Source organism: Ovis canadensis, chromosome 12 (genome assembly GCF_042477335.2).
Source record: "Ovis canadensis isolate MfBH-ARS-UI-01 breed Bighorn chromosome 12, ARS-UI_OviCan_v2, whole genome shotgun sequence".
Classification (NCBI taxonomy): domain Eukaryota; kingdom Metazoa; phylum Chordata; class Mammalia; order Artiodactyla; family Bovidae; genus Ovis; species Ovis canadensis.
Genome location: NC_091256.1, coordinates 84,592,905 through 84,613,357, shown reverse-complemented (window position 1 = coordinate 84,613,357; position 20,453 = coordinate 84,592,905). Strand labels below are relative to the sequence as shown.

The following is a 20,453-nucleotide window of genomic DNA, read 5'->3' as shown; positions in this document are numbered from 1 at the left end:
AATACTCCACAGCCTGCTGCGACGTTTCCTTTCCAGGAACTTCAAATCGGAAGTCATGGTGCCAGTGAAAGCCGGCGGCAACTCCCACTGCCGGGTGGGGCAGACTGGAGTCTGTCTCATCATGTGATTCCTGGGGCTCGTGTCTGTCTCACTACAATTTTCAGGTGAGGGGACTAAAGGAAGGCCTCAAGCTCAGGGGGAGAGCCCTGCCGGGGAGTCTCCACAATGGGGTACGAAGGGTACTAGAGGAGGCAGCGCCCCCCAACCCCAACCCTCAACCCTTTCCTCTGCAGGAGAGATACTCAACTCTTCTCAGCCCTTCCAGACCTGGAGTCCACCCTGCGGCGGGAGGGCGGGAGGGCGAGCAGACCAAGACCTGATCGGACACAGCAGCCGGCTGCCGCCCAGGGCAGAGCCTCCCCGAAGGCCCGGGAGCGAGCCCCGGTGCGGTGGAGCTTCAGGAAGCTGTGGGCAGGAGGAGCGACATCCTCCCAGGCCTGCCTGATCCATGCCCCCCAACCCCCGCCCCGACACGCCCACCCCTGTCGGGGTGGCTCTGCGCAGGGTGCGTAGACAGCTCGTGCCCAGGTCTGTGTCGTTGTGAAAAGCTTAACGGGCTGGCCCATCTGTGTTGCCATTTCCGAGCAAAGCCATATGGAGCAGCTACCCAGCCTCCCCACTCAGCACACACTCGCTCCTGCCTCTCATTGATGGAGGGGCCTGCCCATCTGCATGAGTGACAGGCAGCATCGCAGTCTGCCTGTGAGCTCTCTGAATTCACCTCCCAACTCCCTAGCTCCTGGATGATCCCCTTCTGATCGGCCTATGCCTCCACCCCCATCCAAAAGCAGTATTACACCCTCCAAGATGAAACAGAAAGAAACCCACCACTAGGTACTGTAAGCACTTTTTATCCTGGCCAGACACCCTCCACACACAGACACACACGCACACACACACTCAATTAAGTAAAAATTGGAAGTCGACTGTTGTCCTTTCAGCCAGTCATTCAAATGCTGCTTCGGCTCCTTTCTCTCCCTGAAAATCAGGCACATTGTTTTTGTCCCGCCCGTTTTCTTGTCCTCTGCCCCCTCCAGCTTCCTGCTCTGTGTTGTGCTGAATAAAATGGACATATTTTTCTCTATGAGGCTTCTTTTGGTCCTTCTCTAAGTCAGAAGTGGCTCAGGGGCTTCTGGGCTTTGCGGAGTGGAAGACGAATGGAGAGCTGGAGGTCAGGCGGGACCTCGCGAGGGCAGGAGCTCTGGGGGGTGGGCCAGGCACCCAGTGTCGTGAGCTATACACATCAACTCCTTTTCCTCTCCAACAGCCCCTTGGAGGTAGGCGCCGTTGGAACCCAGACAGCCTGGCCCAGGATCCATCCTAATGCCTCTAACAGATGAACGTGGGTTTGAGGCTCAGCTCGGCCCTGCCCGCCACATCTGTGAGCCTTTGATGCCTTGGTTTCCTTGTCTATCAAATGGGAACAACAGTGCCACCCATATCATGAGATAAAATGCACACGCTCCATAAATAATTACTGTGATCAGTAACGACCAAGCAGGTATGTAGCTAAAACGCTAGCATGGTGCCTGAACCACGGTTAACACATAAATATTCGTGCCACTTGCATATCTGCCGACACACACACACACACATGCACACTCACATGCACACCCGTTTACAGCTTCTTTTTAAAATCCCAAGAGACACAAAGTCTAGTCTTAGTTCTGCCTCTCGGAGCTGTGTGATTTCGAACAACTTCCTCCCCGTGTCTGGGTTTCTCTTTCTTCATCTACAAATGAGAAACTGGATAGTTGTTCAAAGATGAAAACGGCTCCTCTGGCCTCTCAAGGAAGGAATTCAATCAGTTCCTGGAGCAAATGGGCCCTGTCTCCCTAAGTCTGGGTGGTGCACCAGCTAGACAGAGCAGAGGGGGCCAGCCTATGCTTCATACACCACCAGGCCTTGGGCTTGAGCAGAGCAGCACCCGGGGACCCCAGACCAGAGACAGAAACAGGCAAGAAAGGTTTATGTAACAGGGAGACAGAATATTTCCCCTCTTTGGACCTCCAGGCTCCTTTCCCAAGATTTTTATTGGACTTTTCCCTTGTGCATCATTTTTAGTTATAGTCCTGTGTGGACCCAGGACTTCAGCTTCAGGGGAGGGTGAAGGGCAAGGACACTGCCCAGCCAAGCGCCCTGCACTCGAGAACTGCTGGTCACGCTGACGTGGGCCCACCTCCACGGTCGCCGTCCCCCAGCTGTAGCTGCCCCACCAGCCCAGGCTCAGCTGCATCCTGGGGATGGTCCCGGCTGTGCTTTAGGCTGCGTAAAAGTCTCCCGGAGCAGGAAAGTACTGCCAGCCAGCCGGGCCCCCGGGAGCCAAGAGGGCAGTCGAGCGGTCAGCGGCGGGGTTCCGCCTCACTTGCAGGTGGCGTAGTAGAGCACGCGCCCGTTGATGTAGTTCCGGATCTGTTCCACGCGCTGCTCCAGCCCCGTCAGGTCCGCCGAGCGGAGCACGATGGCCTGGCTCCCCCGAAGCAGCTCTGACTCCATGTCTGAGGGCCAAGGGAACAGCCGGAGCAGGGAGAGGAGCCGGTGAACCATGCTAAGACTCCCAACCCTTCCGTCCCCTCCCGCCCACCCGGAACTGCACCTGTCGGAGAAACCACCTGCACCCCGAGGGGAGCCTGGCCCTCCAAGGCAGCTCTCCCCAGCCCCCTCTCCCACTTTTAGAGAAATCGGGCCGGGACTGGACCCGGGGGTCCCCTGCCCCTACGCTTCTCCTCGGCTCTAGGTGGAGCAGTCCCAGGCCGATGCTGGAGGCCCCGGCACCAAGGTTAGACACTCGCTGCAATGGACCCAGTTAGCTGCCATCCCACCAGCGATCCTGGTGGGCACCAGGGCAAAAGAGCTGGAAGGCTGGGTTCCTCCCCATTTTCTTCCCCCGACACTCCAGATACACCTAGTCCTGCCCCACTGGTTCATTCCGCATCCCACCTCCCAGGTTACGTGTGGGGGATGTGAAGGACTCCGAAGGGATCTGGTCCAGCCTGGACCTCCTGTCGGCATTCACGGGAGCTGGTACTCAGCCTCAGCCTCACCTTCCCAGAGCAGGGCGGCAGTGGGGGTCACTGCCTCACAAGGCTCCATCCTCAGGCAGTCCTCATTACAAAGTCTTCTCATTAAGCCAGAATCTGAGCACATCTTGCTTCCCCCCCCCCCCCCCCCCGTGGTCCTGGGTCTGTCTCCTGGGCTTTTAAGACTCGATCTGCTATGCCTCCCACGTGGCAGCCCTTCACATGTCTGAGCCTCCTCTTTCCCAGAGGAAACCGCCCTAGTTCCTTCCTCCATGCCTCACCTGCTAGAATCACCGGGCCTTCCCTACTTCCCACCCCTGCTCACCCCCGCCCTGACCCCCGATGTACACCAGTTCGTCAATATCTCTTCTGGAGGTGTACTGGCCCCCACTGAACCCCATCTCCCAGGTGAGACTATCAGTGGAGTGTAGCAGCGGTTATTACCAGGTTGACGTTCAGCCAGTAGGCCCCCATTTGGACCTATGGGCCATAATAAAATAGTGACATTTTAATAGCCGCTGTCCTCTTCCTCCGTTCTCGTTCCTAGGGGCTCCCTATGCATGATCTTCCCCACAACCCTGCAATTAAAGGTAAATCCCAGCAAGCAGGTAAATGCTTGCTTCAGTGAGTTTTTTTCTGGCGGGTAGTAGGTGCAGGGCACACCAACTGGTGTGCTAAATACTTAGTTACTAAATATTTTTAATATCACCCTTGAGCCATTACTCCCCATATTTTGGCTGCTTTGTGTTTATTAGCTCTTCTGTCAGGAGCAAGGCACTTCTGGCTTATCTCAAAATTCCTGGATCTTTTTCAGGTGAGTAACAATTTGTAAGTGTTTACCACTTACCAGTTATAAGGTTTTTAGCTACATTAGCCCCTGAGTAGCTGGCCCTTACCTGAGCTATACTTGTGAGTCCAGACAATGCCAGGTTGAGAGAGAATGTTTCTCTTTACTTCATTTTATCCTGTTAGTTTCAGCCCATCCTTCTGAGACTTAGAATGCTAGTTCTGTTATCCAGTGTATCTGCTACCTGCCATCCTCAGATTTGATTAGCACATTCTCTGTCTTCATACAGAACGCTGATGGACAAAGTCAGGGCAGGCACTGGCCCAGGGCTGGGCTCCTCATCTGGGTCAGCCCCTCGCACCTCCCGCTTCAGGTACAGCTGGCCACAGCCTTGAATCCACTCACTGTCGACTCACCAGCCCACCCTTCTCCATTCCGTCCGTCTGGCTAGCCAAACAGAATTTTGTCAAAAGCTTTCTCCAAAATTGAGAGAAACTCTGCGGTGTTCACAGGGCACCCCAGGGCCATGACCCCATCATCGCATCCTAAGAGAGTGAGCTTGGAAGCCCCTGTTCGCCTTTCTGGGGAGCCTCAGAGCACTTTCGAAAGCTCCATTCATTGCGACTCGCTGGATGGTTTACTTCTCCCTCCGGGGCTGTGTCTGTCCCCCTCCTCCTGGCGTGCGGGTCGGCCGTGGGCACCAGCCAGGTGTCTCCACGCTCCTTCGTTCCCACCAGTTTTGTCCTCGTCAACCCTCCTCCCCAGGAGGGTGGTCCCGCCCACATCCTCTAGTGTCTCCCTAACCACCCTGTCCTGATGCCCCTCCTCTTCCTCACAGCCTCATCCTTCCAGGCCCACCTCAAATCTGATCTTTTTTTTCTTTTTTGAACACTACCGTCACTGACCATTTCTCTCTGACACTGTGTATCCTCTGAGCCCCTCAAGCGCCTATTATTCAGGCTTTCACCACAGACGTCCTTGTGTGGTTAAATACAGTTTCATGAAGCTAATGGCCAACAGGAAAAAATGCCCCCTCTGGATCGCAAGCTCCTCGAAGGCAGGCCTAGTTTTGTGAACATCACCACATTCCTCGTGGCCCCATTCTAGGCCTTGTTCCTGTTAGGCACTCGGGAAATCCTAATTGTTCTCACTCCCCTAGCACTGCTAGCTCCAAAAGGTGGGCCTCAGAAACCCTGGGTTGGCAGCAGCCTTCAGGGATGCCCCGCGGTCCAAGGCTCTGGACCACTCCCTCACCTCTCATCCTGTCCATCATCGCCATGGTCTCTCCAAACAGTTCCTCCGCCTCTGTCTTGACGCTCAGAATCCGGCTGCCCTGTTCTCCCAGCCTGGAGCTCTGATCCAACCGGTCCTTCAACTCAGCATATTTTTGCTTTACTCTCTCAAATCCCTGAAAAAAGGAAAAACCATTTCTGCATCACCATCATCACCATCATCCAAAGTCCTAAAGGCCTTTGGCTAAAGGAGTTGATATCACCCACATCCGGACAGGGAGATGAGGTGCTCTTTAATATCCCCCATGGGGTGGGTCTGCTCTATAAAAGCCCCTGGGCCACAAACCGCACCTTAACTTCTGGACTTCCCTCCATCCGCAGCACCTGTCGCTGCCTAGCTCACCGCCAGCGCAGGGCCGGATACACGGCTGTCACTTACTTAATAGCGTGCTTGGCCGCTTGGCCACTGTACCGGGACCACCGGGACCCTATAGATGTTGAGAATGGCTCTCTGACTTTCTCTCTGATCTAATTCTGACAGTGATGGGGCTCAGGTTGTGCTAAATCAAGAGTGCCTGTCTGGGCTGGGAAGCCACAGACAGAGGATAAGCTCTGGGTCGGGTGTCAAGAGCCCTGCTTTGTAGACGAGTGTTGTGCCTGGACAAAATCCACTTCGTCTGTGAAAGGTGAGGAACTGGACCAGCTGTTTCCAACATCCCCAAAGTGGCTCCACCAAAAGCGGCCAAAGGAGCAAGAATCCAGAAGCTCCACCCCCCAACCCCAGATATATTTCAGAGTAACTGGTACTTAAAGCGCTCTGGGGTGGGGATGCTTCCCAGGTGATGCTAGAGGTAAAAAACCCACTTGCCAATGCAGGAGACATAAGAGACAGGTTCAATCCCTGGGCCGGGAAGATCCCCTGGAGGAGGGCATGGCAACCCACTCCAATATTCTCGCCTGGAGAATCTCCATGAACAGAGGATCCTGGCGGGCTACAGTCCATGGGGTCACAAAGAGTCAGACAGGACTGAAGCGACCACGCCTATGCAAAGTGCTTTGGAGCCATGGTCTTATCAAGCGCACAGAGGCCCCTCCTGCTCCCGCTGAGAGTGCTTCCTCGGGCTCTCTCTGCCCTCTTCATACCTCCTGGGCGCTCAGCGCCTCCTTGCTGGCCTCCTCTGCCAGCTGTCGGGCCTGGGCTGCCTGTGCCTGCTGCTGCCTGGCCCGGCGGCCAAGCTCCTCCATCCGTGCTCGGAAGCCCCCCAGCTGCTCCGTCATGCTGGTCACCAGTCTTTCTGCTGGTCCCAGTACCTGCTGAACCTTTGCGGGAAAAGAGAGACCGGGGGTTTGGGGTGGGTCTCATAGGCAGTGACCTTCGGTCTTCTTTCCAGTTTTGGGGCCACAAAAATTGATGCCTCCAATCAGGGCATCACTATCACCCCCATCCAATGCCCTAACTGCCCCCAGCATGCAAGCCTCCCAGCCTTCACCGGCTCAGCTGACCATCCCCCCTTACTCCTGCCGGAGCCCAGAGGCCACCCCTGCTTCTGCATCAGCCATGAGGCCAGAAAACTACAAGCTCGAAGCCAGGTCCAAGGCTTGTAGCCCCTGATTCTTTTGGGCCCCGTCTCAGCTCCCAGCCAGGTGCCTTCCTGACACTGTCTCTGCCTCGCGCCTGAGTGTGCAGGTCCATTCCCCCACGTGGGCGGGGGGAGCCACGCCACTTACCTCAGCAACCCTGTCCTGGATGAGCCGCAGGGAGCGGCGGGTGCCCCGCATGGTATCCTGGGCCTCCTGCAGCGCCAGTGTGCCCTGCCGCAGGGCCCCGAGGACTTCCTCCACCTGGCCCTCCACCGCGTGGGCCCGGCTCCTAGGGCGGGACGGGCACAAGGGACGGCGGAGGATTCATTCAGGGGAGAGCTCTGAGTGAAGGTGCTCTCCAGTCCCAGACAGTACCTTCTCCGGCCAAGGCAAGAGGCCAAGAACTAACTCAGTAGTAGCTTTTCCATTCCAGGACCCCAGCAAGCCCCCTCCCCGTGCCAGATGGAAGGACATTCCTGGAAGGTGGAAACCAAGCCTCTTTACTGCTGTCTCCTCTGGGGACCAGTGCAGTGCACTGCAGGAGCCCAGGCCATGATTACGGCTGAGTTTAATAAAGCAGGCTTTCCCCAACCACCTGATGAAAGTGAAAGAGGAGAGTCAAAGAGCTGGCTTAAAGCTCAACATTCAGAAAACTAAGACCATGGCATCTGGTCCCATCACTTCATGGGAAATAGATGGGGAAACGGTGGAAACAGTGGCTGACTTTGTTTTTTAGGGCTCCAAAATCACTGCAGATGGTGACTGCAGCCATGAAATTAAAAGATGCTTACTCCTTGGAAGAAAAGTTATGACCAACCTAGATAGCATATTCAAAAGCAGAGACATTATTTTGCCAACAAAGGTCCATCTAGTCAAGGCTATGGTTTTTCCAGTGGTCATGTATGGATATGAAAGTTGGACTGTGAAGAAAGCTGAGCTCCGAAGAATTGATGCTTTTGAAGTGTGGTGCTGGAGAAGACTCTTGAGAGTCCCTTGGACTGCAAGGAGATCCAACCAGTTCATCCTAAAGGAGATCAGTCCTGACTATTCATTGGAAGGACTGATGCTGAAGCTGAAACTCCAATACTTTGGCCACCTGATGTGAAGAGCTGACTCATTGGAAAATACCCTGATGCTGGGAAAGACTGAAGGCAGGAGAAGGGGATGACAGAGGATGAGATGGTTGGATGGCATCACCGACTCGATGGACATGAGTTTGAGCAAACTCTAGGAGTTGGTGAGGACAGGGAGGTCTGGCGTGCTGCAGTCCCCCCAAAGAGTTGGACACAACTGAGCGACTGACCTGAACTGAACTTCCCCAACCACAAGAGCTGAGGCGGCCCTTGGGGACGCAGTCCAGTATGGAAGGCGGGGCCATGCTGAGTGAACCTGAGCCTGGACGCTGGGCATCACTTGACCATTTGCCACCACAGTCAGCACCCCTCCTGTCTCCCAGGACCCCTCTGAGTTACAGAGGTTCCTCACTTGCTTCCAGCCACACAGCCGGGGAGCAAAACCCCAGCCCGGTCCTGGGAGAAAAGTTCAGGACACCGGGCCATACCTGGCCTGCTCGGCCTCGGCCTGCAGCCTACGAGCCCGAGCGACGTCCTGCTTGGTCTGGGACAGCACCAGGTCCACGTTGGGGAGCCTGGCCGCAATGGCCTGGATCTCATTCATCTTCCGCAGGACTGTGGCCGAGTCAGTGGGCAGCCACAGGGCCAGCACGGCCTCACTGACCTCCTGGATGGTGGCCGTGTCGGTGTCGGGGTCTGGAAGACAAGCCGCCCATTGGGTTGGGGGAGCCCAGCCACGTTCCTCCAAGGTCAGAGGCCTCCCCCAGGCCCAGTGGCACCCGTGGCATCTCCATCTAGCCTGCCCACAGAGCTGCTGCCCTCCCCTCCCAGGCACCCTGTTCTGAGGATTTCCGGGCGCCCTGCCACAGGAGGAGGGGTGTTGGCACAGCTGTGGCAACTATGTGGCACCGCAGGAAGTTGCAGGCTGGGAGGAGGAGGCGGTGCCAGGCAGCTGGCCCCGAACAATGCCTGGAGCGGGGACACCAGCCAGGAACTGGAACTGCTTCTTTGGCAATAAGACCCCTGTCACGTGCCCCCTCCACCTTGGGCCAGAGGGCTTGTTTGTCCAAAGGTGGGTCAAGATCATCGGGGCTTTGCTCACATGTCACCTTCTGAGGGAGGCGGGCCCCGGCCATCTGATCGAGGGTGGCAATCTGCACCCTCTGCCAGCGTTCCCTCTCCTCACTCTCAGCTTCCTCATTCTCCCGAACGTTTATCACCACCCACATGCCAAACAATTTACTCATTTGTTGGATCTTCCATCTGACTCCTCACTAGAACGTGAGCAACGTGAGGACAGGGACTGCCATTCAGCCATGGCTATAGCCCAGCCCCGCGCACGGTGCCTGGCACCCGGAGGCACTCTGTATACAGCAAATGAGTGGCTGAAGGGGCTCCAGACCCAGGCCTCCCCTTTTCTACTCAAGCCACCGAGGCCAAGTTAGCTAGCTTCTCTGAGCTCAGTCTTCTGATCTGTGAAAGGAGCTGATAGGAAACAATTATCAGGAATTTCACAAACCACCTCCGGGTCAGAGAGTAAGATCAGATGTACAGAGGTGGCATCGCCTTCCCCATGGTCACTCTACAGATTCCACTGGTACCACTGTGGGAAGGAAGGGGGCATCGCCTACCCAGATGGTTTGCCCTCTGACTGGAACTTTTCTGGGGGCCCCAGGTAAGAATAGCCTTATTCTGCAATCAAAAGCTTCCTCACCAGGTGGCTACACAGGTCCCAGACCAAGTCCCCTGCCTGTGCCAGGTGGAAGGACATTCCTGGAAGGTGGAAACCATGCCTCTTTGCTACTGGGTTCTTACGGGGTCAGAGCAGCACACCACAGGAGCCCAGGCCATGACTGCAGCTGAGTTTAATCAAGTGAGATTTTCCCCAACCACCTGCTTTCACAAGGACCTCCCAGTAGAGACCATCAACTGCTCGCCTAACCCAGAGTCCTACTCTCAAAACATGGCTTAGACACGCCTTCCCAGAAAGCCGCCCACGGCGAGCACACCCCCACCTAGTGCCTGCCCTTCCTCCGTTCTGCTTCACTTCAGCTGTGCCCAAGGGTTTGGTCTGAGCCACACAGTTTCATGGGCTTCTGAGTCTCAGGGTGGGCTCAGCAAACTTTCACTGCTCTGAGCAGCAGGACATGGGGCGCAGAGGCTGCAAACCAGATTGGACTTGGTTTCTGACTTCATGGAGCTTGGAATCTAGCGGGACAAGGGAGCACAACCCTGGGTGATGGGGCCAAGCACGGGGTGTGAGGGCGGCACCTGTGAGGGGGGCATCTAACCACTTAGGCGCCCTTGGAGGGGCGGCTAACCCGCTCTGACGGGTCTAGAGAGGCTTCCTGGAGACTGAGATACCTAGAGGACGCTTAGAGGGTGACTAGGAATTAGCAGGTGCAAGTCAGGGCAGGGGAGAGAGAGCAAGGAGAAGATGAACATGAGCAAGCACAAGGAAGCGAGTGTGTGTGTGTGTGTGTGTGTGGCGAGGAGGGGGGCCTCCATCTCAGAGTGCAATGATCTAAAGTGTGGACCCTGGAGTTAGGCGAGCCCTACCCACACCCGCTCCAAGCTGGGTGCCCGTGGGCAGGCTTCTTAACCTCCCTGTGTCTGGCGCCCACATCTACAAAGTGGCAGGCATGCAGGATTAAATCAGGGAATACGTGAAGCACTTCAAAACAAGGCCTGGCACTTAGTAAGAACTCCGTACACCTGGTTTATTATTTTTGTGACTTCTGTTGAAGACCTGGGAAAGACGGGGTCCCTGCCCTCCTCCTCTGGCCTCATGCTCTCCCGCCCTCGCTGGGTGACCCTGCATGCCCACAGCAGCTGCTACGCGTGCTGCCTGCAGTAGGACCCTGGACACGAGAACCCATGGCCTTGGAGGCAGTGAGAACCGCCCCGGCTCCTTCCTGTCCTGGCTAAGGCCCCTCTCCTCCTCTCCGCCCCACCTCCTGTCCCAGGACTCAATCTGAGTTGAGGGGGCAGCAGGCACCCCACAGCCTGGCAGCTCTCTGCCCATTCACAGGAGCCAGGGCAGCACCCCAAGGAGAGGCTCCCAACCCCCTCTCACCTCCGGCTGGGGTCGATGCAGGAGGGGGGTCAGCCTTACTCGGCTTCACTCGGGGGCAAGGCCTCCTTATCTAGGAGGCTGGAGCCCCAGACTCTGGCCTGCCCTTTAGTCTGCTGTCAGGCCCCGTTGACACGTCCCCATTCTGAGGATCTCCAGGGGGTGCTGACTGCAGCCTGGCCTGAGGCCACTCAGGGCACCTCAGGCGGATCCTTCCTGCTTCTCTCCAACCTGCCACATGCACTCAGGAGGGAGCTCCGGGCTCCTGGAGCCAAGGCACCCCAATAGTAGCAGGAGGAAACACTGTCATTACACCAAGCCCTCGGCTCCCAGCCAAGCAAGTACCCTGGCAGGAACCAGAAATCTAATAATATCGGTTCATATTCCTGAGGCACCTTTCATTTTTCAAAACACATTTTACATCAGTTGCTTGATGCCCAGAATAAACTTGTAAAATACTCTCATCTCGGTTGGCAGAAGTGAACATGGAGGCAAAGAGGAAAGCAACTTGCCCAAAGTTCCACAAATTTCCTGAGTCCTGTCCTGGGATCTCTGCCGCTCCCCAGGGTAGCTCGGGAGTGCCCCAGGTTCCTTTACTCACGCAACCAACATTGGGTGCTTTTTCAGGGACACAGTGAATAAGACACACAGCCATCCCTGGCCTCTTGGAGTTGAGAGTCTGGCGCGGAGACAATCAACACACTCGTTGACAGAAGAATTCAACAACCACAGGCTCAGAGTGGCGAAGGGCCGACTCCAGAGGGGGCTGGGGGAGGGGGATGACTGGAGGGGATGATCAGGAAAGTCCCCTCGAGGGAGATCTGTACACTCAGACCTGGAGGGCAAGAATCAGTCGCCTTGGAGACAGCATCCCAGGCAGAGAAAGAGAGAGAGCACCCTTGAGGTTAGCGAGAGCTGACCTGTTCAAGGACAGTTTGTGAGTCAAACAGACAGGCTCCAGGCCACACCCAGGAGGTGACAGAGGCCGTGGAGTGACGGACATTAGGAGTGCGTGGAATGCTATCCCACCTGCATGTCTCAAAGATGTTTCGGGCTGTTGGGTGGAGAACAGGCCAGAAGGAGGTGGGAGAGGAAGCAGCCGCCCAGGTGAAAATAGGGACTGGTCCAGGGAGAGGAGGCGCTGATGGAGGAATGGGAAGTGGGAGGTGGGGGGTCGGGAGACAGCGAACGGGGCCCTTGGGGCCAGCAGGCAGTTTAATCAAGTGAGATTTTCCCCAACCACCTGCTTTCACAAGGACCTCCCAGTAGAGGCCATCAACTGCTCGCCTAACCCAGAGTCCTACTCTCAAAACATGGCTTAGACACGCCTTCCCAGAAAGCCGCCCAGGGGAGGGTGAGGACCGGCTCACCTGAGAGGAAGTCCCGCACCTGCCGGATGAGGAGCCGCGTGCGTCTGACGTCCTCTTCCATCTGGGAGCGGCTGGCGCTCACCTGCGTCTCCAGGCGCTGAGTGTCCGACTGGACCTGAGAGGCAGCCTCCTCCACTGCCCTGATCTGCAGACGCATGCTGGGGGTCAGCGGGGTTCGAAGCCCCCGGGGAGCCTCTCGGCGGCCCCCATGGAGGGGGTTGGGGTCTGCAGGCATCGGCTACCCAGGATCCGCCTGGGAGATGTGCAACTAGCTCGGTTTGGCCTCACAAGAAGTGATGGTGAAGCATTGGCCTCCATCTCTCACTTGCTGTGATGCGTGCCGCCTGCTAAGTCGCTCAGGTCGTGTCCGAGTCTTTCGTGACCCCATGAACAGTAGCCCACCAGGCTCCTCTGTCCATGGGGATTCTCCATGCCAGAGTACTGGAGTAGACTGCCATGCCCTCCTCCAGGGGATCTTCCCGACCCAGAGACTGAACCTGAGTACCTTATGTCTCCTGCCCCGGCAGGCGGGTTCTTTACTGCTAGAGTCGCCTGAGATGCCCCGCTGGCTGTGGGGCCATGCGGGCAAGTCAGCTGACACCTCTGGGATCGTGTCTCCTGGCTGCCAAACGGGAGCTCTGACTCGCCCAGGGGCTCTGTCCCCTCTGCCTCCCCCTACTACGGGCGCCCACCGCCACTCGCCACACCTACCATCTGCTTGGTCTGCTGGAGCTGGGCGCCGAACGCCCGCAGCTGCTCGGCCACCTGCCCCGCCATCCGCAAGGCCCCACCTGCCCTGGGGAGGGCTCCTCTGCAGCGGGAGCCACAGGCCGTGCCGTTGTCTCGGGGACAGAGCTCCCCAGGGCAGGCTCCCGGGGTGCAAGGCATCTCCCTGGAGCCCCCACAGAGCTGCAGAGAGATGGAGGTGTCAAAGGGGGTCCCCGAGGCTTTGCAACAACCACTCCCATCCCACACCTGGGAAGCCAACAGCCAACAGACATATCTGTGGCAACCGGGCCCCCAGAAACTGGTTGGCTTGGTTGCTGCTGAGCAGCCCAGGCAGGGGCTGAGGGTCAAGATGGGTGGGGTGGCAGTGGGGTCTATATGGCCCCCGTGGGAATGGCAGGGCAGCCATTGGTGTGGGGCCGGAGGGGCCGGAGGGGGAAAGTCGGGTTCTGCCAGGCATCACCTGGTTGATAGCAGGCGTCAGATCAGGCACGGAGGCCATCTCCAGCCTCAGGGCTGCGAGCTGGGGACCACCAGCTCCTGATCCTCCCGCCACTTGCTGCTCCAGCCTCTCCGCCTCTCTCCGGCTATCCCTGAGTGGCAGTAACCGGCGGGAGCTGTCCAAGACCTGCTGAGCGGCCTGGGATGACCGTTGGTGGGCTGCAGTCAGCACGCGGAAGGCTCCTGGTGCAGAAGGGGAAAGAAGAGAGGTTCACTGAGCCAGCCCTGGACCCCTCAGGCCTGGAGGCGGAGGACCAGTGGGAGGGGAGCCGAAGTCTGGCCTGGCGTGGGGTCTCCACACTTCCCCCTCACCCCGCTCACCTGAAGGGTCGGCACTGCTCATCTTTTCAAACTGCTCCCTCTTGCTCTGATACGTGACGAGGAGGTGATTGAAGCTCCTGTCCAGACTCCCCAGGTCTCCCGGGAGGTTCAAGGTCTCCTCCTCCAGGGGCAAATCAAGCTTCAGGGCCTGAAGCGTCCGCCTAAGGTAGGGGGAGAAGTTTCCACTAAAATACAGGAGAGGGGCTGCCTCCCCAGACCCAGCCATCCCCCCAGAGAAAAAGCTACCGAATCAGGAGAAATGGAGGCCATCAGGGAAAGCTGCAGACGGGAGAGGATTCTGCTGGGCTAAAGCCGGAATCGTCTCCCTCCATCCCTATGCAAGCAGATCCAGAAAAACCTCTCCCCCCTGGACAGGTGTGAGCCTAAGGCTCCTAGCTCTCCTCTGCGTCCCCACACCAGCTTCCACAAGAAGCTTCCCTGACCCTCTCCTCCTGGGGTCCCTACAGGCTGCCGTCAGCCATGCCTGGACCCTGAGCACCCAGGTCTCTCCTCTCCCCACCAGGGCTCCCAGAGCTGCTGACCCGCCTGTCCGTTTCCGCCCAAAGGGGGGTCACCTGCCCTGACCCATGGTCACTGAGTATGCAGAGACTCCTCCCTCCCCGGCCCTCTGCAGCTCCACCCGACCAGTCCCTGCCACTAGCCTCCCCTTCTCCGCGGCCAACCTCTGCTCCACGTGCACCATCCTTCAGGAGGCCCCTCCAGGCTGGCACGCCCAGCCCGTCAGATACCCACAGGCTCCCTGCTCGGCTCTGAGACCGAGGCCAACTGCACACCAGGGTGGCTCGGCCCCACCACGGTCAGCGAGTTGGCAAGGGCTCAGGGAAGGCAAAACTCATTATGAAAACTTTGGAACCAAACCTCACTGAGAAGAGGCCTCTGCTGGTAGGAGGGGGCTGTGGGTGGGACCGCTCCCGTTCCAAAGGCAAACACAAGTTATTTTCGGAGCCCTGCCTTTCACATGCCCTCCACCAGGGTGACTCATCCAGAGCTGACACCCGCAGGCAGTGCTGGGCACTTGGGCTGGTGCCTGTGCTCCTGGTCCCCCACTCTGCCCCTCTGTGGACAGCTGGTTCTGTCACGTCACCAAGCTGTGCCCGTTTCCTCACTGGCAAGACTGACGTAGTAACACCCATCCCACCAACCTCCCAGGACTGCAGCGACGGTGAAAAAGAGAGGTTTGAAAGGTTTGAAAAGGTTTCAAAGGTTTCAAAAGGTTTGAAAGTGAAATGTGGAAGTTGCTCGGTCTTATCCGACTCTTTGCAACCCCATGGACTAGCCCTGCAGGCTCCTCTGTCCATGGGATTCTCCAGGCAAGAATACCGGAGGGGGTTGCTATTCTCTTCTCCAGGGGATCTTCCCAACCCAGGGATCGAACCTGGATCTCCTGCATTGCAGGAAAGTTCTTAACCTTCTGAGTCACCAGGGAAGCGCTAGGAAAAGGCTTTGTAGATGGTAAAGGGCTGTAAGCAATATGGGCCGCTCTGTGGACCCCCACGGCTCAGTGGGGAGAGGGAATGACCTGATGGAGAAGATGGCGTTGGCCACCTGGGCCACCTCCTGCTCCGTGACCAAGGCGTCGCCGAGAGTGGCTTGGATCTGCTCCATCTTGCTCTTGGCGTCCTGCATCCGCGAGGCCAGGCCGTGGTCCTCCGGGCCCGGCCGGGGCCACAGGCCAGCGGAGGCGTTGCGGAGGCCGGCCAGGCGAAGGGCCCGCTCCCGGAGGCCGCCGTCGTAGGTCTGGAAGCAGGGATGGCAGGCCACACACACCGGGGCGCGGTCGCAGTAGCCCCGCTGGCACTGGTCACAGCGCGGCCCCGTCAAGCCGGGGCGGCAGAGGCAGCGGCCCGAGGCTTTGTCGCAGCCCGGCCCCTCGGTGCCCCGAAAGTCGCAGTCACAGGCTGGGGCGGGAGAAAAGATGGTCAGGGGCCGGGGGCCAGGGGCCAGGGAGGGCGAGAGTCTGCCGGAGAGCGCCCTGGAGAGGACGTCTGGCCTCGGGGTCTTAGGACTCAGAGAGAGGCTGACAAGGCCCGAGCAGAACCATGGCGAGGGCGGCGGGGCTCACTCAGCAGCCCCTTCGTGCAGGCGCGGCCCGAGCTCCGCTCCCCGAGCGCACGCGCGCGCCTCTGACCCGCCCGCCGTCAAGGGCGCAAGCACCCGAGGCAGGGTGCCCCTTCCCAGGCTAGGAGGCCGATGCCCGGAGAGGGGGAGCAACCCCGCCCGGGGCGACAGGGCTGGGAACAGACTGGGGTCTGCCAAACTGACCCCCGCGGGGCTCACTTTCTGCATCCGCGAAGAGGGAGGAGGGGGCTTCTCCACAGCTGGGAGATGCTTTCTCAGGGAAGAGAGGCGCAAAGCAGCCCTCCTGTCACCGGGACACGGGCACAGGGGGACAGGGGGACAGGGCGACAGGAAGACACGAGGACGGGGGGAGCAGGGGGACATGCGGACACAGGGACGAGGGGACACGGGGACATGGGGATGGGCTAGCAGGGGACAAGTACTCTAGCGGGCTGCCAGGGCCCAGCCCCCGTGGACCAGACACCACAGACCCGCACGCCCCCCCAGCACAAGCCCACCCGAGCCCGCACCCCCTGCGGCGTCTGCACACCCCCGCCGCCAGCCCCCGCCTCTCAGACCGCACCTCTGCACCCCGCGGCTGCCTCTCCATAGGTCCCGTCGGGACACTGGCGGATGGCTGCGGCACTGCAGGTCAGGCCCCCGAACCCTTCCCGACAGGCGCACTGCCCTGTGAACTGCCGGGGAGAGCCGGGTCAGCCAGCGGGACTCCCCGGCGCACCCCAGCCGCAGAGGCTCCCGCCAGCACGCAAGCTCCGCGGTCGGACCCAGGACCGCCCCGCCGTAGGCGCACGTCTCCGGGCCTGCCAAGGCCGAGAGCCACAGGGAGGGACGTTGCGGGGGCGTGGGGGCCAGCCCGCGGTGTACCTGGTTGCACTGGGGGCCGAGGGAGTTGCGCGGGTCGCAGGCACAGGGCTCGCAGCCCCGGCCGCTGGCCAGCTTCCAGTGGTGGGGGGCACACTGGTCACACTTGGGGCCCACCACGTGGGGCAGACACACGCAGCGCCCCGTCTCCTCGTCACACGGCACGTCCCGCCGGGAGCCCAGGACACTACAGTCACAGCCTGCACAGGAGGGGGGCTGCTGAGCTGAGGGGGGGCACCCAAGTCTGGCCCCCACCCCTCCCCCAGAGGACACGCATCAGGGAGATAAACCTGGCGGGGCGCTCCCCCGCAGAAAACCTAGAAAACCAGGCCGCCACGCTTTCCCGCCAGTCCCAGCACCTGGCCGCCTCCCCGGGCGTCCCCGTTCTGAGCCAGGCCCGCACCCGGCTCATGCGCAGGGCCGCCTGCCCTGCCCCACGGCAGGCTGGGACCCTCTACTCACGGTGGCAGCCCTGCGGGTTGGAGAAGGTGAGCCCCGTGAACCCCGGCTTGCACAGGTCACAGCGCTCCCCCTGCACGTGCTCCTTGCACACACACTGGCCAGTCACTGGGTCACAGGGCGCTCCTGGCACCGCTCCATCCGGGTCACACTCGCAGGCTGCGAGACAAAGGCGGTGCGGGGGGGGGGGGGGGGGGGCGGGGGGAGGGGGGGGAGGGGCGGGGGGAGGGGGGAGGGGAGGGGGGAGGGGCGGGGGGAGGGGGGAGGGGCGGGGGGAGGGGGGAGGGGCGGGGGGAGGGGGGAGGGGCGGGGGGAGGGGGGAGGGGCAGAGAGGAAAAGCAGAGCATGGGGAGCACGTTCTGGTTCAGACTCTTATTCCCCTCCCCCCACTTCCTGGCTTACGACCTGACCACCTTAGTCAAGTTATTTAAGCTGCCCTGTGCCTCAGTTTGCTCATCTATAAAATGGGGATACTTATGTAACACTCATAGGGCCTCTTATGAGGAATAAAGCAGGGGCAACAGGGCTCGGCTTGGCATGTGTTGCTGTGCCTTGATGTGCTTAGTCGCTCAGTCGCGTCTGACTCTTTGGGACCCCGTGGACTGTAGCCCGTGAGCTTCCTCTGTCCTTGGGATTCTCCAGACAAGAATTCTATCCCTTCTCCAGGGGATCTTCCCAACCTAGGAATCAAACGGGGTCTCCAGCATTGCAGGCAGATTCTTTGGAATTCATTGCAATGTGGATTCTCCTGCATTGCTAGCTGAGCTACCAAGGAAGTCCTTGGCACATGTTATGTCGTACGAAAGTTTCAGTTGGCATGATATACTGAACAAACCACTCTGTGGCCAGCACTGAGCTGGACACTCTTGCATGTTGCCTTATGCAATCCTATCATAACCCTGAGAATTGACCATGCTTATCCCTGTTGTACAGATGAGGAAACTGAAGCTCAGAAATGTTCCAATAACATACTCAGGTCATACAGCAAGTAGTACTGGAAACAGAAGTCAAACTCAAGCTTTCTCATTCTTTCCATAAGCAGATAATATCAACAGCAAGTGAACCACCTTTCTTTCACCCTAACACCTGGGCGCCTTTCATAGCTTTCAAAATAGAGATTCTTACTTCTTCTGGAAAGTTTTGCATGATTAATCCATCTGAATCAGAGTGCTTTCGATTCGAATTGTACAAACTCACTGGCCCTCGCTGCATGCGTGCTAAGTCGCTTCAGTTGTGTCTGACTCTTTGAAACTCCACAAACTATAGCTTGCCAGGCCCCTCTGTCCATGAGATTCTCCAGGCAAGAATAACTAGAGTGGGTAGCCATGCCCTCCTCCAGGGGATCTTCCTGACCTAGGGATTGAACCTGCATCTCTTGGGGCCCCTGCATTGCAAGTGGGTTCTTTACCACTGAGCCACCCAGGAAGCCCTATTGACCATTATAGATGTGTTTAGTCACTCCTGGGGGACTTATATTTCTTCAGTAAACATTTCTGGAGCATCAGTTATTTATCTGTCCTTGTGCTAGGGCCCAAGGATACAAGAATAATCCCTGCCATAGAGGAGTTCTTAATGCTGGCAGAAACAGAAAAATAAGCAAACCACATTACCACCTGGTAAAGGCAGGTAAACGGGCCAAGTGCTCCCTCATTTCCTCCCTCATTTACCAATCTGTGTGTTTCCTGACAGCGGGAACTGTATCTGATATTGACTTTTTTCTTTCCTATGCTCAAAAAGGGCTTCCCTGGTGGTTCAGATGACAAAGAATCCACCTGCAATGCAGGAGACCTGGGTTCAATCCCTGGGTTGGGAAGATTCCCCTGGAGCAGGGCCTGGCAACCCACTCCAGTATTCTTGCCTGGAGAATCCCAGGGACGGAGGAGCCTGGCGGGCTGCAGCCCATGGGGTCGCAGAGTCGGACACGACTGAAGCGACTAAGCAGCCGCATACTCACAATAAGTTCTACATAATGACCAGCTGACCAATTGACTGACACCCAGAGAGGCTGGGTGACTTGCTTAGGAAGGCACGGCCAAGTCAAAAACAATTGCCCCCAAGTCTTTATGCTTCCTGAGGGCATGTGAGTCCCCAGGGACGTGTGCTCTGTTGAGCCCAGAGCAGATTAATAAACAGATGAGGCCGGGGGTCCCCTACTCACGGATACAGGTCTCCTGAATGGGAGCCCCAGGACGCCGGTTCCGGAAATAGTGCAGTTGACACCGTTCACAGTTCCTGCCCTCAGTGTGGTCCCGGCAGTTGTCACACACACCTCCATGTGCCCCCTGGCTGGCAGCAAACACGGCTGGGTCAAAGTGACATGTCTCTGAGTGTCCGTTGCAGTCACACCCTGAAAAAGGAGATTCCTGGGGTTGAACACTAGACGGCATCGTTGGCATCTACAAAGCACGCGCCACGCTAACTCACTGGCATCCCCACTGACTCTGTAAGATGCCCAGGTCTGAAAAATGGGGAAACTGAGGCCCAAGGAGGCTTGTTTAATTTATTTCAGTTCATACAGCCAGTAAGAAAGGAAAACAGAGAACGGGGGCCTCCCAACTCCCAGTGTGTAGACTCATCCCAGGATGATATCCGTGCGGGGCCAAAGAGAGAGCCATTCCAACGTCCCATGCCAACCCTCCCCCACTGCCACCATGGGTCTCCTGCTGGGTCACTGTCCTCTAGGCTGGGACCCTGGCTGTCCTCATTTATGGAGGGAAGGGCCCTGCCCCCAGGGAGCCATCTGAAAGAGAAAGAATGACAACAGGGAGACCAAATGTGTCCTACACAGGATAAAGCACTGGAGAGGCTGGAGGAAGGAGGACCTGGGTTAGCATGAACGGCATGTGGCATCAGAAGTATGAACCTGCCCGTGGTCCCTGTGAGGTCTGGGCGGTGGGAGGATGTGACTCACAGGTCCTCTCCTTCCCCAAAGAGCAAGGAGAGCTTTAGTTACAGGGGCAATTCAGTTTAGATTTAAATATTAATAATAAAGACAAGATTCTCCCCGTATCCCAGAGGAGGTCATCACGGTCCAGAGGGGCCAGCACCCCAGCCAGTGGTTGCAGGGGAGGTGGGGGATCCCAGGCTCATACTCTGGCACTCGTGGGGGTCCTGGTCTTCCGCGGGTCTCCAGGGCCGGTTGTTATAGAAGGGCGCGCAGCGCTCACAGTTGGGGCCGGCGGTGTTGTGTTGGCAGACGCAGACCTCGTGCACCTGGGGGCGGGGCCACCACTTACCAGAAGGAACCATCACAGGAGCGTCCCAGGGACAGACTTGCCCTCTCCGCTCT

At 58.3% G+C, this 20,453-nt stretch overlaps 2 protein-coding genes across 6 annotated transcripts in view; one reads left to right on the top strand and one right to left on the bottom strand.

Moving 5' to 3' along the window:
* CAMK1G (calcium/calmodulin dependent protein kinase IG) overlaps positions 1–1,144 on the top strand; it is a 32,821-nt gene extending 31,677 nt beyond the window's left edge. Inside the window, exons 12-13 of the mRNA XM_069544265.1 lie at positions 37–164; positions 294–1,144. Coding sequence (XP_069400366.1) covers positions 37–127 — 91 coding nt within the window. The 3' untranslated portion in view covers positions 128–164; positions 294–1,144. The remainder of the gene's footprint in view (positions 1–36; positions 165–293) is intronic.
* Positions 1,145–2,075: 931 nt separating this feature from the next.
* LAMB3 (laminin subunit beta 3) overlaps positions 2,076–20,453 on the bottom strand; it is a 190,462-nt gene continuing 172,084 nt past the window's right edge. For all 5 annotated transcript variants that reach the window (XM_069544248.1, XM_069544246.1, XM_069544245.1 and 2 more), the window contains 15 exons: positions 20,257–20,377; positions 19,323–19,511; positions 17,168–17,323; positions 16,709–16,905; positions 16,407–16,518; positions 15,285–15,663; positions 13,745–13,905; positions 13,386–13,606; positions 12,908–13,105; positions 12,197–12,341; positions 8,242–8,449; positions 6,828–6,969; positions 6,243–6,419; positions 5,122–5,275; positions 2,076–2,558 (listed from right to left, as the gene is read on the bottom strand). In XM_069544248.1, coding sequence (XP_069400349.1) covers positions 2,422–2,558; positions 5,122–5,275; positions 6,243–6,419; positions 6,828–6,969; positions 8,242–8,449; positions 12,197–12,341; positions 12,908–13,105; positions 13,386–13,606; positions 13,745–13,905; positions 15,285–15,663; positions 16,407–16,518; positions 16,709–16,905; positions 17,168–17,323; positions 19,323–19,511; positions 20,257–20,377 — 2,697 coding nt within the window. In that variant the 3' untranslated portion in view covers positions 2,076–2,421. The remainder of the gene's footprint in view (positions 2,559–5,121; positions 5,276–6,242; positions 6,420–6,827; positions 6,970–8,241; positions 8,450–12,196; positions 12,342–12,907; positions 13,106–13,385; positions 13,607–13,744; positions 13,906–15,284; positions 15,664–16,406; positions 16,519–16,708; positions 16,906–17,167; positions 17,324–19,322; positions 19,512–20,256; positions 20,378–20,453) is intronic.